Source organism: Poecilia latipinna, unplaced genomic scaffold, assembly GCF_001443285.1.
Source record: "Poecilia latipinna isolate Pla-1442-1.1 unplaced genomic scaffold, P_latipinna-1.0 Scaffold571, whole genome shotgun sequence".
Classification (NCBI taxonomy): Eukaryota; Metazoa; Chordata; class Actinopteri; order Cyprinodontiformes; family Poeciliidae; genus Poecilia; species Poecilia latipinna.
The window spans coordinates 84705-101798 of record NW_015113187.1 but is presented as its reverse complement, the minus strand read 5'-3'; the positions used below and the strand labels follow the sequence as shown (position 1 = coordinate 101798).

Genomic DNA, 17094 nt, shown 5'->3' with positions numbered 1-17094 from the left:
CAGAGCCTGGTGTGTACAGTCACAACATCAGTACGACGCCCGCACTCGTCACAGAGACGCCAAAGCTCAACCAGCCCCTTATCAAAGGATCTACATAATATTTAGCGTCCAGGAAACACAAACGCACAAAGATGGTGAGCCCTAACGGACACTTTAATTAATGACCGAGCCATGCTGGTCAAAACAATAGACTGCTGCTATTGATAAACCACTCCATAAAATAATCAATTGAATCAATGGTATTGTTTAGACTCGCTAATGAAGGTTAACTTTCATCACCACGACAGAAGTCAAATATTTTAACGAGGGCTGGAGGGGTTACACATCTTCTAGGCACATAGTGTCATTTTATAGCACAATGAAAGAACTATGTTACCTCCAGTTGTTATGAAAATGTTATTTTTTTTTTTATGTCAAAAACAACTTAAAGAGCTGACTTTACATTGTAGTCATATCTGACGCCTTGAAATTGGCCTCTGTCCCTTTAAGAAGCCCGACCTATTATGACACTCTACTGTCATCATCAACAAAATGCTTCTCCATGCTGTCCACTGATGCCATATACAGCCATTACTAAGAGCGCTGTTTGTATAAAAAGCTCAGCAGCTGCTGCTGCTGCTAGTCTGGAGGAGCTTAGTGAGCTCCAGTCTGTAGAGGGCCACATAAAAATAACCTTCAAAGAACAGTGTGCTCAAATATTATGTTATCAATGAAATCAAAGCAGTTTTCATCTGTACTACATGTGGAAAAGAAGTTGAATATTGTTTAATTTTAACAAGTCTGACACAACTGGGCCTTTTAGGACGTTCATGATCTTGATACAGCCCAAAATAAAAATGAGTTCAACCCTGGTGGCTTGGATCAAAGCACATTCATGTGTTTAAATGGTCCAGTCAAAGTCTAGGCCTAAATACTGTTGCAGCAAAATTGTGGTTCTTGTTAGCAAGTCAAAACCCTGAAGATTTTTGTGTGCAGCAGCAGCAGCAGGTCAGAAACTAGGATAAAAACAGGTCCAAATAGGAACAAAATATCACATGTTCCTGCTGAAAGCTTAAGGTTAAACTAACAGCAGGAGGTTATGTAGTCCATTCAGCCACATATATTTGCTGAAAAATAGTAACAATGAGTGCTGATAGAAAAGTACCCAGTCTATTGTGCTCCCTCCCTTTAATCACCTCCACCTTTTATCTGTGCTACGCAGGAAGAGAGCACAGAAAAGGGCTTTCGGCAGAATAAGTGTGTATCTGTGTGTCCGCTGGAAAACTTCGACATGTTGAAATATTCCAGGGATAGTGTACATGTCTATATAAACATCTTGAGGCACGCAGCTGCAGGATGTGTGTGCAGTGTAACACTGGTATGCATTGTTTGTGTTTCTGCACCACGAGCACCATGCAGTGTCATTACATGAGGCAATCTCTTACCTAATCAGTACTGACACACACACACACACACACACACACAGCGCAGTCCTCCTCCTCCTCCTCCTCACAGCCCCCTCACCCCACAACTCTTCTCTCCTCGGGGGCCAGCCAGCTGATCTTACACCATTTCATTTTCCTCTTTTACTGAGATGGCGAAAGGCTGGCTGTTAGTTTTGACTTACAATTTCAGCTTTTTTGCCACGTCAGTGACAAAGAGCTATTAATAGGATCCCTTGCTCTGAAAAACAGGGTTATGACCTGAATCTTATGCTGCCTTTTTAAACTTTCAGCATTTGAAAAAAAAAAAAAAAAAGACTGAACGTTTCACTCACTGCCTGAAATCTGTCGATAATAAACTGTTACCATTTTAGTTCAGCTGGGATTTTCAAATTGTTTATTTCTTTCTTTAAATTCAGGATTTCACATTAAGATTAAGCCTATAAACAATTTTTACAGCAGCTCCAGCATTAATAGAGGCAGAACGGTCATTCAGCAAGGAGTAAAGTGATGCTCAATAATTTGCACATTTCAGAATATTTTCAGATCATGTTTCTTGATCATTTCAAATAAATGTATCATAATCAGATATTTTCCTGTCATATCTGATACATTATGGTAGCCAATGATATTTATCTGACCCTTTTTTTTGCATTTTACAGCGTTATCACCTATCAAGATATTGGGGTTTTTTTTTCTCCAAATCTGTCAAGCAGATCATTGTAGCATAATTTTTTTATTCTTACTTCCTTCTTCACAAAATGTAAACAAAAATGGAATAGTGTCACACTTTAGCGGTTGTAGGATTTTTTTTTTCGTCTTTGGTAAAAGACCATGAGCCACTTATCCCTCTAGAGTTAGACTCTTGCGTTTGTTTTGGTTGTACTGACCCAGAATTCACCTGCGCCATAGTCCACTTCCTGCTTTAGGAGCGCTCTCCCGTCATTTATCCAGTCAAACCAGAGTTCGCTTTAATCAAACCGAGGCCTAGGTTTGATGGCGGACCAGAGTTAGATTACGCATTCACACATCCCCAAACGAGCCTGACCTTCTAGACAAATGAACTAGAGTTCGATTGAAGTGGACTAAACAAGGCTGGTGTGAATGCAGCATAAAGGGAGGGAGACACCAAAGTTTCTCAGCTGTCTGGGGCTGACACCCTCTTCTTCACGTGTTTGTTTTTGCTGTTGCGTCACACCTTGAAAGTTAGCCAAGTCTCCACTTCCAGTTTCCACACTCTCCATTGTACAACCACTTGGGTACACAGAGCAGAAAGGACATCAGAGTGTAGCCGGTTTCAACATCCTAAATCCAACACAGAAAACATGCAGAGAGCCGCGGCAATGGCAAAATGCGCTGTGCCTTATTAGTTACGATGCATGCATGCATGCCAAGCCAACCAGGAGGATCCAGGCGGCATTTGCGAGATGAAGACGAGGCTGACTCGCGCAGAAAACAGATTTGATCACATCTAGTACATCAAACACCACCGGCGGCATGCGGCAAGACAGTTCACAATTGTTAACACGAGCGGCGCTTGCCGATACCATCTCCTTGGCACAATTGTTGGAGCTGCAGAGCTAGGCCCGAATCAAACAAAGATGAGAGAAGATGCGGCGTGCTTGGATCTCCTCTTATGAGAGGTGAAGGGAAGCTGTCACACAACACAAAACGCATCTAGTCTTTCCTTTCTCTGACATGCTGAGAGGCTGGGGGGGGGGGGGGGGGGGGGAGAAAGAGGCAGGGGAGGGGGCTGCTCGCATCATTTCTGCCAGTGTGCCCTGTGCGTGTCAGTCCAATATCTTAAAACAACACATGCACGGCTTTGCTACAGCCAATTACCCTGCTCTTGGCACGGGAACTGAAAAACATCTTCGGAGAACAATAAAGAGAGCTTGGCTTGTTGTGCGTGCTGTCAGTAAGTGCTGACAGATTGTTATTTTTAATGAATATACAGCACTTGAATTGCCCATCAAGAGGTCTTTGAGCGAACATTGCTCCTTTGTTAAGGGCATTAATTTTCTGTGTAACCGCCAGATATCTAGCAATGAAACAGATACTGAACACCACAAAGGAAAGTCTACTTGCCTTCCCCCCCCCCCCCCCCCCTTTTTTTTTTTTTTTGTCCGTTGCCTTACATTTGCTACAAGTATGCCTAATCGTTCGAGCTTTATTTCTTAGCAGGCGCTTGACAACATCCGTTTCCCTGCTTACCTACATCTCTCAGCAACCAAACAGTGTTGGATAAAACAACAAATCAGCTCTAATCACCTCCTCTCTGAAACGACACAGTAGCCTCTTACAGTTCAAGCTTACCTCGACATCATGCGCCATAAAACAATGCCGCAAGCCTGGAATGGTACAGGACGAGGCAGTCGGAGAGAACAGGAGGATTTTAAGGTGAAACCATTTCTCATAACAAAAGGTGGGAAAAAAAAACAAAAATAAAAACCCAGCAAGCTGCCATTTGTGTGGAACATGGTAATAATGAACACCAGACCGTGTGTGCATTGACACGTCATCCAACAAAGAGGTGTCGGAGCACAGGGGAAAAAGGATTTTCCTCATCATTGTCTGGCCTTTGCCACATATTACTCACAGCCAGCTGCCATTACTCAAACACATACTAGTCATTAAAGGGAAATAGCAGGTTTATTACACTTCACTTATCATGACTCCGGTGCTACAGCAACCCCACCGGATTACCCTCCCATAGGCAGGGTGTGTCGTCGGATGTGCGACTTTGCAGACCACTCAAAAAAAAAAAAAAGCAACACGTACCACCTGACAGAACCGCGAGCGCCACGGCAGAAAGCAAAACAAAAGGCCGCAAAAGTTCTGCTTTGAGCCATTGTAAATTATCCTCCACACAAACCCCAAGGAATTTCAGCTGAACAAGAACCACCCATTAAGGTGGTTTTCAGTCAGAGCGGTGGTGAAGCAGTAATCAACGCACAGCCGGTAATGGCAGATCTCTGTACCTCAACAAGGCAAGTCTATATTTTAAACGGTGAGTAAAGAAAACCTATGTCACAGCCACTGAAGACTGCCAGAATGAAATACAAACCACCAGGCATCTGAAATATGATGATTATTGAGCTCAGCAATGAAAAGTGAATCATTAAAGCCAAAAAGAGATAATAATGTGAAGCTAATCTCTTACTTTATGCAAATATTAAATCATCGTTTTACACTGCTCGCATAGTCCGGTCATTATCAGCTAGTAGTAGAAAGAATATAATAGGATTGGTTGTTGATAACCACGAGCCATGTAACCAGAATTGTGGTAGACAGAGGGGTTAAAAACAGGGTTTCCCTCAGGGTATTATAAGCCTGGCAGGCCACCAGGCTTTACTTGTGCCCCCACCAGGCTAAGCATTGCTTATTTATTCAAGTCTTTTTAAAATGTCTGCATTTTTTAAGACTTTATAGTTGGTGCTCAGGTATTAATCTTCCAATTTTTCAACAACACATAATTATCAAGTGATATTTTCAAATTTCCTGTCAACTTTAAACATTTTTAACTCAAAAAAATAAAAAATAAAATATTGAATGAATAACTGCCCTAGCACCCCACCACCGGGCTTAGCAGGTGTCCTCGGGGAAACCTTGAAAAAGTTCTGGTTTCACAACTGCTCGTTTTTTTGTTTGTTTTTTGCCATCATATCGATCCAACAAGAACAACACAATCTATCAAACCCCAACCGTCATCATGGGAATCAAAAGGGACTGTTTGGATCAGCCAATACGTGATGGAATCGGATTTCAGCTGTAGATTAGATTCTGTGTGTTTATAATACCGCTCTCTATGTCCACAACAGATGTATATTTTTGACAGGTTAAAGCTCACAAAAAATGGTGAGAACGCTGTGATTAAGGAAAAAAGAAATATCCTCATCGATGCCGTCACTGCAAAACTCAGCAACAAAACCACAACCGGGTTTGTTCCAGATGTTGCTCAAGCCCTGGCTCTTCTAGCGGTTTAGAATTATTTTAATTTAATCTCAGGAAAATGGCCAGAGAAACCTGAATGTTCTCCGTCTGTGTGGAGCATCAAGTGCATCAGTGCCCCTGCTTCACCTGTTGTAGTGCACTTATAGTCAGCTGGTTGAAAGAACGGTCCAAAGCTTTTCTTTCTCCTGCTAACAAGAAAGACAAACTCTGGAATATGTCTGGTCACAAGAAACACGTAGTTATTGTTTGGAAACCAAGATATTGTTTTGTTTTTTTAAACTACAGCTAATAACCTACATGTCTTGTTTGACTGTTTGCTCTATACAAGCTGAGTCAAACTTAATAACCTGTTATTGCTAGCCTGTAATACTAATTACTCTATAAAACTCACAGCACTTATTATATTTCTGTGCAAAATACCTGAAATAGTACCTGAAAATTACTGCTAAATTAAATGGGTGTTTAATATGCAATTCTGCTTCAATACTAGGCATCAAAATCCAAATAAACGGCTGTTAGAGATGGCATTATTATATCTATAAATAATTAATGCTACTTTATTTCTTCAGTGGGAATAATTTTTGATTTTGTATTTTAAATCAAAAAATCATCTTGGTTTAACCTTGCACAAGCCGAGCTGAGGATACAAATGCTTGTATTTCTACTTTAACGTACTACCAGTTGACAAGTTCACGCTGTTGGCACTTCCTTTTTTAGTTTGACTTTTCGTTAAGAAATTTCTGTGCTACTAATCACACACCTTCGACAGAAGCATGAAAATGTATTATTTTTACTACCTCAATTAAAAGAGCATTGGAACAAGAGCAATGCATAAAAGTCATGAAAAATCAAGCTTCAAGCAGACCAAAACAATATGAAGATAAGATTCAAAATAAAAACAAACATGACTTTTTTGTCTGTTTGATGTGGCTTTTACCAGTTTATCAAAGTTACTGGACACGATTCAGCTGGAGTCAGCACAACTACATCCCTTCAGATGATTATGTAACAACTGTGACAAACCGAGCGACCAAACATTACAAACCACATGTGTGTATGAAGTTTCATTTTCTGCACCGTGTCTCCTCTATCCAGCATGCCATTACTCACAGATCTGAGCAGTTGCCAGGGATTATTTAGATGCTTAGAGAGGTGCAGCAGCACAGCACAAAACCTTTCCTTTTTAAGCTACTCAATAAGATGTAGCGGTGAGTTTGTTATTAAGCCAAATGTTGTCAGGGCACCTATGAAGGATTTCCCTGCATCCAGCCTAATGGTTACAAGTGAGAAAATGCAGATGCCGTCAACACTGAAATCTGTTTCTTTCGGCACACTGGAAGGAAAACAAATGTTTCTCTCTCCTTTGATCTGCTTGCATGTTCATTAGCTGCAGTGAAATTCAGTTTATCGGGCAAAAAGGCTGGAAAAATACCAAAACACTGCCACAAGAACCATAACACACTTTATATTTTGCAATAAAAATGTGCAGATTTTGTCATAAGAGTTCAACTGACATCTTTATTATCCAATGCAGTAAAAAAAAATGTTTGTTTACTATTATTAAACTTGCATTACATCACTTATCCTTTAATTATGCAACTCTTTGTTAGATAAAAATGCAAATCCTGCAAACCTAACTTCTGGACAGTGCACCTTTAGTTTTGCAGTTATTGTTTTTAACAGTTTAGAGTTAATTCTGCATCATTTGCTGTCAAATTTCAGCCACAGACACATTTTGGAAGTTTCTCCTTTATGTTTCCACAACTCAGCAAGATTGTGCAGTCACCTCAGCTTTAGTATGGTCTAAAACCAGGCCATGTTGTCATCTCAAGTAACCACAAACTACGAGCAGCACAACAACAATTAAGGTAAACACACACAAAGCCTGCAAGTTAGCTTCGCAGGCTAACGTTTCCTGGAGCTAATGACAATAGCTCCTTGGGCTGCGTCTACTTCCTGGAATAAAGGCGCTACACTAGGTGAGTTTAAATTACGAAAACACCTCTAATGCTGTATATGAATAGCACTACAGCATTATTTAAAAAAGCAATAGATAAAACAATGTAAAGTTGCGTGCTTTGCAAGTACTCTAAGCTAACCGGTGTAAACGAGCCGTTTGTTTCCAGGCATTAGACTGCACCTCGCTGGCATTCCCAATCAGTGCTAGTCACTAGCCGCTAACATTAGGTTCACGGTAACCAGCAACAGTGAGGGGCAAACAGCAGCTACCAAACAAGGATGTGCGTTAACAGCACAGCGTTCCCAAACTACTTCCTCACGCTTGTCATTTTATTATTATTTACTGCCGTATATCAAAGGTGAAAAGAAGAAGCTGATTGCAGCTCACCGCACTTACCTTAAAGAGCTTGCTCTACAACATCTGTGATTTGTTTGATGAGAGACTGCAACAACAAACAATAGCAGCAGCAGCAGCAGGGGCAATTAGCCAACGTTAGTTAGCCAAGTGTCGCCACTACAACAGTAGTAGTACAACAGCTGCAGTGCCACCTGTGTGTCTTTTTCTTATGTAGCTGGAACTAAGCGAGCGGCTTTTGGAATAATGCTGTCATAAATGATGGACTATGAGAATACAGAGGGAGTAATCGTTGCCGGGATGCTCAGACTGGTGTGTATGAGAGGTACTCAGCATGACAGCATCCTTCTTCATCTTGGGGTGAAAGCAGTTAGAGGAGGGGGGGGAGTTATCAAAGTTCAACCGGTGAAATATCGCCACCCACTGGTCAAAGCTGGAAACACCACGCTCAACTGGGAGTCCTGGAGGCGTTAACGCTATCTTCTTCATCTTGAAGAAAACCTGCACTGTGACTCACAGAGAATAGAATAGAATAGAATAGAATAGAATAGAATAGAATAGAATAGAATAGAATAGAATAGGGTCATGAGAATGCAGTATTTGGTATGGCAAAGGCACAAAGGTCAAGTAAAATAGATTAGAGAATAAACTGATTTTTATTTTACATAGTGGCAACAAAGAAAAAATACTTACAAAACATATCATATATATGTAGCATAAAAAACGTCAGTGTTTTACTTTCTGTGATAAGTGAAAAAATATATGTATCTGTTTCTATTTATTGTAGATGATATAGTTTTTATTTAAATATTTATTACCGTGTGCATTTTACTGGTGGTTAAATAAATCCATAATCACACTGTGTTTTGTTTTTTTATGTTTTTTGAAAGCAATGTTTTTTTTATTATTATTATTATTTTAAGCACTATTCCATGCAAAAATGTTAATAGTTTTTATACACTTTTTATAATTATTTCTTTTTTATTATTATTTTAATTTTTTTTATTGATTTTCTACTTATAAAGAGAACAAACACAAACAAAAATGGAAATATAAACCTTTGTGGTTGGCACAGGGTAATTTACATTAGATTTTGTACATTGTACATATTACATTAACAGTACAGCATTGTATACAATTTAGGAGCATGACATAATCAAAACCCGATAACTAGAAAAGAATGCAGTACATTTTAGAAGTTTAATATTTGCCTTTTTCTCAGCAGTCTACTTTTTTGTGTTTGACATAACTGACCAGTTGTATCCAAATTTCAACCGCTGAAACTCAAACGCCATCACACTCAGAAGAAACTAAACGTATTAAGATTTTCAGGAACCACCACTGAGGGTCCAATCTATCATAAACTAGAAGATACTTGAACAGCAGAACCCACAAAATTAGCTGTACAAAATCTAGAGATGGTAGAAGTAGCATCATGCTGAGGGCCTGTTCTACTGCCAGCAAGACTGGTGTGGTGCACAAACCAAGTGGAATGATGTAGAAGGAAGAGTCTCTCCAAACCTTTCAACTTCGTATTGCAGCAACAACTAGCTGTAGAAACGCGGATTTGCTTGAAACCTTTTTTTTTTTACTGCTCCCACAAAATTGGAAAACTTCTTAAAAGTAGGCTTGGTGCTAGAAAACCAACTAACTAAAATGAGCTCTGCCATTTCTGAAAAGTTCTGAAACATTAAAAGTGTCACTAGAAGCTTGTTGAGAGGCTCAAAAAGGGGTTAAAGCATTTTACGGTACGTTCACCCAAATGTGGGGTTGTATAGTGTAGATGTGAAGTTTTAACACGATCTAGAGAAAATCTACCCTTATTTAATTAACTTCAGTCACACATTTCCTTGCCGAAATTGTGAGACGCATTATCAGGCCTCACAAAGAACAATTCAAATACAGAATAAAATGCTAACCCAAGCTAAGTCGTGTCTGACCAGACGTTGGTAGCAGCTAGAACATTTATGTACTTTAGTAACTTTTTGAAAACAATGTGTTTGTAGGAGTAGTTTCACCCCACTGTACTTTTTACTTCTATTTGAGTAACATTAATTATTGCTTCTGTTGTTTCAGTACAGTTTCTGGATGCTTGTTTCCTGTTGGGTCCCCTGGCTGCTCTGGAGTTTATAAGGGACTAAGATGGCATCTAAGGTGTCTAGTTTCTGATTTGTGTTTAATTTAAACACCAGTAGTTTAAATGAAACTTCTGGTTTGTCTTTAGTTTTTTTTTTTTCCCATCAGTCCAGTTGATGCCAAGTACAGTAGACAGTACAGAAAGACCCTGCAAGCACTTTGACATTTATACAATACTTGCTCTAGGTTTTATGTTAAAACAAATTTGAATAAGTGCGTAATCTGCCTGAATGTTATTTTGTAATCGTCATGTTTTAGTTTTAAATTACCTAAAGTTGCAGAGCATAGTCTGATTACGTAGTTTCTAATATATCAAATGTCATTCTACTTTAGCTTTATTTCTAAGTATTTTTATTAGAGTAAATTCTTGGAGTACTTCAGGGGGAAAAAAAGAAAGTTTGACTCTACCGACGAAGGCATGACGAGCCGTACTCTGTAAATTAACGATTTCTCAATTCAAATGTAACTTTTTAGCACTAAACGTCAGTACACGGCATCTCTAGACATTTTAAGAAGGCAAACCCCTGTCCGATTCACGTTTCATTTACGCTACAACTGCTACGTTCCGCAGGTTTCTGACGTTAGACCGTCAGTGAATGGTAGCTGCATTTCAACACTTTGACCACGAGATGGCACCAAAAACTTAACTTCAACGTCCTTTAACTCCTTTGTGAAATTACTCATGCACCTGTCTCATTAAATACATTTAGCACTGCAATTGGTTTAAATCCATAAAGTTTGTCTTTTTTAACAATGTTAAAAAAAAAAACATTTTTGGACTACCCGTTTTGTCTTATTGCAAGAAAAAAAATAATCTCCATGGTTAAACGATGTAGACAGGTTCAGGAAAGCCTCAAATCAAATTAATGTGGCATAAACCCAGCAGGCACAACCAAGCAGACCGATGCCACTAGTGAATAGAGCCTCATTTATCTTTGCAGTGCTCAGTAGAAAGAGCTCACACTGAGCCTTCAGATTCCTGCACCCAGGGGACGGACAGAAATGGAGTCTCACAGGCCTGAGCTCAAGTTTCAACCCCTCACAGCTCACAAACTTGCAGCACTGAGAGGAAATTATTTATACAGGAAAGCTTTAGTTTCTGGGTAAATGCTCCCCTTAGTGGATAATATTTTAATCATGATGCAGAATGTTTGTGCGCAGAAGGGCAGGAGTAAGAACCAGACACTTTTGAAACTATTATTTATTACACATTTCTGTAGGGGCTTACAGCAACACAAGATCTTGTCAGAGGCGAAACATTGAACGTAGACAGCTCTTACCACTGCTTCAGGCAGATCCCTACTGGAGTTAACTTTGCTCAAATAATCAGAGGACCACAATCACTACAACGCACAGGAAGCTTAAAGAAATCACACAGAAACAGACACCAACAAGGACCAACACTACTCAGGAGCTAAAGCATATTTTGCAGATGAGCTGAGCCACATAGCTGTACTGGGACATGGCACCGCTTTTCCACGCCGCAGTTTTGGACCTTGGATAATAGATAGAGGCGTCTTTTCCATCTTCACTCCATACAGGGGAGGCAAACCTAGCGTGGCCAACATGTGTGGGGGGATTATTTATGAGCAATGAACACGCAGTGGCCCGAGGAAGCTGACCCGGTTCAGATGGGGCGCCTGAAGTTCTTGCCGGCAAAACGGGCCTTGTCACCGAGCTCCTCCTCGATCCTGAGAGAAAGTTACGACCATTTCAGACTCAGAAATCGAAGAATTCGTTTAGGATTTGTGGACGTTTGTGGGAAAGTCTCACCTCAGGAGCTGGTTGTACTTGGCCAAACGCTCGGATCGGCAAGGAGCGCCAGTCTTGATCTGCAACACGTTTAGCAATACGTTACACAGGGTTCATACACTTCACACAGTAAAACTCAAGCATTTACAGCAAGTTTTCCACTTTGAGATAAAAATATAATTTTAAAAATGACAGTTGTATATAGTTTATTACGGTTAGGTCCTTGTGATCATATTCTACATCCTACAGCAGGGACAAAGTAAAATATAGCAAAATTAGACATCTCAATTTTGTTTTGAGACGTGAACAAAAAAAAACTCAGTTTCAATAATGTTGTTAAAAGTATAAAATACAAGAACTTTTATTTCAGTTACACTGATGGAGCCATTAGGAATAAAAACTCATCACATTAAAACAATCCTAACAAATCATGTTAAGGTAAATTAACTTTCTGCTCAAAGCAAATGCTTAAAGTTACTTTAGAGATTTTATTTTCCAGGTTTTCTGGTCTAAAACAAGAACACTTAGTCTGATTCAACTTCAGCCTGAAAAGTTAAATCTCAGTAATAATGCAGCTTTGCTACGTGTATGAAAACATCTGGTTTCAACAGTACGTAACATTTTCCAAATTTAGGTTTTTTAATCAAACATTGCACTTTATCACAAACCCTGATTGGATCTTGACGTGAACAATGAGGTTTTTTTTGCATCGTCGGCGTTAAATTGATTACCTGTCCAGTGCAGAGGCCGACCACAAGGTCAGCGATGAAGGTGTCCTCGGTCTCTCCGGAGCGGTGGCTCACCATCACCCCCCAGCCGTTGCTCTGGGCCAGCTTGCAGCTAAAACAAAGGGTGAGCGTTTCAGTCTGCTCAAAGTGTATTTACTGCTTTGAATCTGGTCAATAGGACCACCGTGTTATGGACACTCACGCCTGCAGGGACTCTGTGACAGAGCCGATCTGGTTGACCTTGAGCAGCAGGCAGTTGCAGGCTTTGTCGGCGACGCCCTTGGCGATGCGTTTGGGGTTGGTGACGGTGAGATCGTCTCCCACCACCTGGATGCTGGTGGTGGCTGTGAATTTGGTCCATGCCTCCCAGTCGTCTTGGTCAAAGGGGTCCTCGATGGAAACGACTGAGAGAGAACGGTGGATGTTTGGTATTCTGAGGTAAAGCCGCTGCTGTTGCCATTTTTATTCGCTAATAAAAAGAAAGGAGTTAAAACTCACCTGGGTAATCCTTGACGAAGCTCTTGTAGAGGTCAGCCAGCTGGTCAGGGGTGATGTAGCGGCTGGGGTCATCTGGAGACTTGAAGTCCAGGTCATACTTGCCCCCCTTGTAGAACTCGGAGGCAGCCACATCCATGCCGATGACGATCTTGTCGGTGTAGCCGGCCTTGGCGATGGCGTTCTTCAGCAGCTCCAGAGCTACAGACGAGCAAAAAACATTTCAGGAGTTTAACCTCCAATTGAGAGATTTGCCACAGCAGCTCACTGCTGATGTCAGAAACTAGCAACGCGCAAGTCAAATTAATGCTTTTATTTTGAAATATCCAAACTTAAAGTAGGATTGCAGCCAACGACTATTTTAGGAATCAATTTTGACATTTAAGTTGATTTTAAAAAAAGGTAAACATTATACAAATCTTTCATTTAACCACTTAGGCTTATTCTATACAGTATTAGAAGTGCACAAAAAAAGCAATTATAAAATCCAACAGCACCCCTTTAGTTATTGTATGCAACAAAATGAAACGTGTGAAACGCTGAGCTCTTTCTGCTCGACGTATCAGTACAGTACAAGGCTAATATGGCGATTCTTTTTAATTAACCAAGTAAGTAAAAAGCAAATGGTGCTTGAATCTAAAAAAAATCTGCACCGAGTGAGTTTAAGGTAGAAAATATTTACAATCCAAAATGTGTTTTTGAACAGTTCTGGCTCAATTACAGCCGACTGTGTTTTATGGAGTCCATATAGTTCAGATAAAGTGATTAAATTAGTCGATCATTCAATTATTGATTCATCACGATTAATCGTTTAATAGCATCAATTCCTGTTCAGGATTGTGCAACCTGCTGCGTTTTTCACACCTTCTTTGTTTTCCAGGATGTTGGGGGCGAAGCCGCCCTCATCTCCCACATTGGTGGCGTCCTTGCCGTATTTCTCCTTGATGACGTTCTTCAGGTTGTGGTAGACCTCGGCACCGATGCGCATGGCGTCCTTGAAGTTGCTGGCGCCAACAGGCAAGATCATGAACTCCTGCATGGCCAGCTTGTTGCCAGCGTGGGAGCCGCCGTTGATTACGTTGAAAGCCTAAAGCGAGGCAGAAACGGGTCAGCTTTCGAGCGCAGCGACTTTTTGGATCGGACGATGTTTGGAGATGAATCCTCTCGGGACACTTACAGGCACTGGGAGGATGACGTCGGGGTTGCCAGCCAGGTCAGCAATGTGGCGGTAGAGGGGAACGCCCTTCTCCGCTGCACCAGCCTTGCACACAGCCAGGGAGACGCCCAGGATGGCGTTGGCACCAAACTTGGCTGAGGGGAGGAAGACGACCATTTCAACGCGATGTAGAAGCATCATAAACTTTTGAAACTCACGAGAGTTTAGCGACGAGATTTGTAAGCAGCGAGCATCTTACACTTGTTTTCCGTGCCATCCATGTCCAACATCAGCTTGTCGATCTTCTCCTGCTCCACAACGCTCACATCCTGGATTCAGACACAACAGGACGAGTTCAACTGGAGCAATTAAAATTAAACTGCTTTGACTTGTTGGTTAGGAGCACACTCCAGTCACCATCTGAGAACTTTACTGCACTAATGCACGTTATTTTTAGACACAAGAGGTGAAAGTCATTGGTAACAAAGGCTCATTTTACATGGGAAAACTGTAAAGTTAGTCATCTGGTTAAAATGTTCTGTTAAACTGGTTTTCAAACAAATTAGCCAAACAATGAATGGTCCTACCTTGCTGACCAGTGCAGGTGCAATAGTTTTATTGATATGCTCAACAGCTTTAGAGACACCTGCAAGGGACAAGGAGACCATGACTGACGGACAGGAGAAGACCATGCAACGCAGGCCACACAGATGAACACAGAGCATCCGATTTATGTCAATGTATGAGTGAATTATTAAAATATTATCCACCAATTCAGCAGTTTATTCCACCATTTACTTATTCATTTAAATCTGTGAACATCTGTTAGTGCCTGACGGACATTAGTCTCCAGGAGCAAACTCATTCTCCATGCTGCTGTGCAGTGCAAAGACAGCCACCCTTATTTTCCACTTTATTTACCTGGTTACATAACGCAGGCGCCAAGAACTCATTTATATATTTAACAGCTCTTTTGACTCCTGACAGGAGGAACAGAAATGGGGAAATTGAAAAGAAAACATGATGAGGAAAGAGAGCAAGAGTTTATAGGAGTGTTGAAACGAGCTGAAAGGTTGCAAAAGGATGGAAGTGACCAGAGTTTAGAGAGAACAAACAGAGATAAGTTACCTTTGCCCATGTAGCGCGTTTTGTCATTGTCACGGAGCTCTAGAGCCTCATAGATACCTGTGGAAGCACCGCTGGGGACTGCAGCCCTGAAGAGACCTTAAACGAGACATTTGGTTTTACAAATGCTGCCTCATGGATAAAGAAAGCAGCATTTAAAGACAACTTCACCAAGACGGCCTGCTTCCTAAATTCCAACTCTCTGGTGCACAATCTGAAACATTTGAACCCTGTGGTCTGCACCACGGTGAGTAAAAAGCACAAATATTTGTCCCTTCCAGTCAGAGGGGAATAAAACACGCAGGGAGGAAGTCGTGCTGCAGATGGCGGTGATGTAATAAGGGAATTTAAAAAAAAAAACAAATCCACCAACTGAGCATGTGCAGAAAATCTGTGGCAGGATATCAAGTCCTGCCTACACAAGCTCAAACCCATTTCAGTCAAACGTGAATGAAAACCTGAAGAAAAAAAAAAAAAAAGAAAAAAAGCACCATTCGTTTTACTCAGTGGAGCAGCAGAGATTGCAGTCTGAGGGGATTTAGTGCTTAGGCCAATGGGGCACAGTCACCGTCGAGGCCCGAAGGTAATGCCTAACAAATCATCCGCAGCTAGAAATCGGCACGAAGCAGCAGGGGGCTGCAACCAATCAGACCATAAATCAGGGGCTTTGCCTCTTCATCTGCCAAATCTGGGGCTAAATGCAGTAAAAGAGGCTGAATAAAACGCAGGCCGTTTACATACAGTCCTACAAGTTGGAAAAAAGATGGTGGAAATGTCCAGCAGGACATGAAAAGGCACAATAATGATGGCCTGACTGGATGCAGCAGACGCTCTCTGGGGTTTATCTGTTGTCAAAACAGAGCTGCTGGACTTAAAAGGTTGTCTTCATCAAAAGAAGTGGAAAATAAACGAGCTTTACAGTTCACAGAACATGTCAGCCACCCTAAGCTGAGGAAAAGCTGAGAGTAGCTCTGCAGGGTTTTTCAGGCCAGTCCAACTCTTCCATGTCAGTGGTCATTCAGGTTGCTTCATTAACATTCTCAGGACATTTCAGGGGTTTGAGCAACTTCCTTTGTTTCAACCCAAAGAACAGAAACGACCCCAATCCGATACAAAAAAAATAAACGGTGGGCAGGCCATTAGTTGATTAAATGAACAAATCCAAACCTCAGCCAAATGAGTCACAGGTTGAAGAATTTACAGCTAAACTGAGCAAAGCAATTTAATTCATAGATTTTAAACATTACTTTTCTGGGCCAAAACAGGTTTATCATTTTATTTGATGTTTGACTTGCCAGTTCAACTTTAGAGGGTAAAAGAAAAAAAGTGACCCTAATTTATGAGTTAAAACATATGCTATTGAATTTAAATTTTTATTAAATTAAAAAAAAAAATGAAAAGAACAGTTTGCCGATGCTTTTATAGACATGTTTTCTTTATTCCAATCAAGGAGAAAACATGAAACATAATTTGACAGATTGTCCCACCTCTAATCCCAAATAAATTCGGGGTCTTGGTAAAGATGCTGCATGGTGTTGTGATCCAGAGCCGTTACAGTAACAGTGCGCTGCGGAGGCCGTGTGAAGTTACAGGAGCTATTTTCAAACATTCAGTTTATCTGATCCACTCTGCAGCAGCAGGTCAACAACCAGCTGAACTGTCCGCAGCTTATGTGATACTTTCCAGGAAGACATCTTCATTACAAGTCATCAAAAAATATATATATTTTAAGGTTTTCAGGCCAATACTGAATTTCAGTTTTCTTCTAAGCCTGGCTGGCAGCTAGCCGTTTTCCTTCAAACAAAAATCTGCAGCAGGTTCTTTGATGGAAGAAGTGGTTTTGAATTCAATGGAAAGTGAAGAATTACTAGATTATTCCCATTTATGCATCAAAGAATAATGTCCCCAAACTTTATCAAATACCAACTTTGAAGGGAAAAATCCCCCCCCCCCCCCAAAACATTTTTAAACTTTTTTCATTATTTTATTTTTTCGGGGAGGTAACCCTTTTTT

The 17094-nt window shown here is 40.7% G+C and overlaps 2 protein-coding genes across 5 annotated transcripts in view; both read right to left on the bottom strand.

The window, feature by feature from the left end:
* The window catches only part of rerea (arginine-glutamic acid dipeptide (RE) repeats a), a 210382-nt gene extending 202339 nt beyond the window's left edge, over positions 1-8043 (bottom strand). For 2 of the 3 annotated variants that reach the window (XM_015041844.1, XM_015041843.1), the window contains exon 1: positions 7732-8043. The gene's annotated coding sequence lies outside the window, so the exon portion shown is untranslated. The remainder of the gene's footprint in view (positions 1-7731) is intronic. The other variant, XM_015041842.1, reaches the window with a different exon arrangement.
* A 2967-nt stretch (positions 8044-11010) lies between these two features.
* Positions 11011-17094, bottom strand: part of eno1a (enolase 1a, (alpha)) — a 12780-nt gene continuing 6696 nt past the window's right edge. The window contains exons 3-12 of one of the 2 annotated variants that reach the window (XM_015041841.1): positions 15085-15180; positions 14878-14936; positions 14216-14285; positions 13978-14111; positions 13665-13887; positions 12804-13001; positions 12508-12709; positions 12309-12417; positions 11599-11657; positions 11011-11516 (exon numbers count right to left, since the gene is read on the bottom strand). In XM_015041841.1, the coding sequence (XP_014897327.1) occupies positions 11453-11516; positions 11599-11657; positions 12309-12417; positions 12508-12709; positions 12804-13001; positions 13665-13887; positions 13978-14111; positions 14216-14285; positions 14878-14936; positions 15085-15180 (1214 nt within the window). In that variant the 3' untranslated portion in view covers positions 11011-11452. Of the gene's footprint in view, positions 11517-11598; positions 11658-12308; positions 12418-12507; positions 12710-12803; positions 13002-13664; positions 13888-13977; positions 14112-14215; positions 14286-14543; positions 14603-14877; positions 14937-15084; positions 15181-17094 lie in introns of both variants that reach the window. The other variant, XM_015041840.1, reaches the window with a different exon arrangement.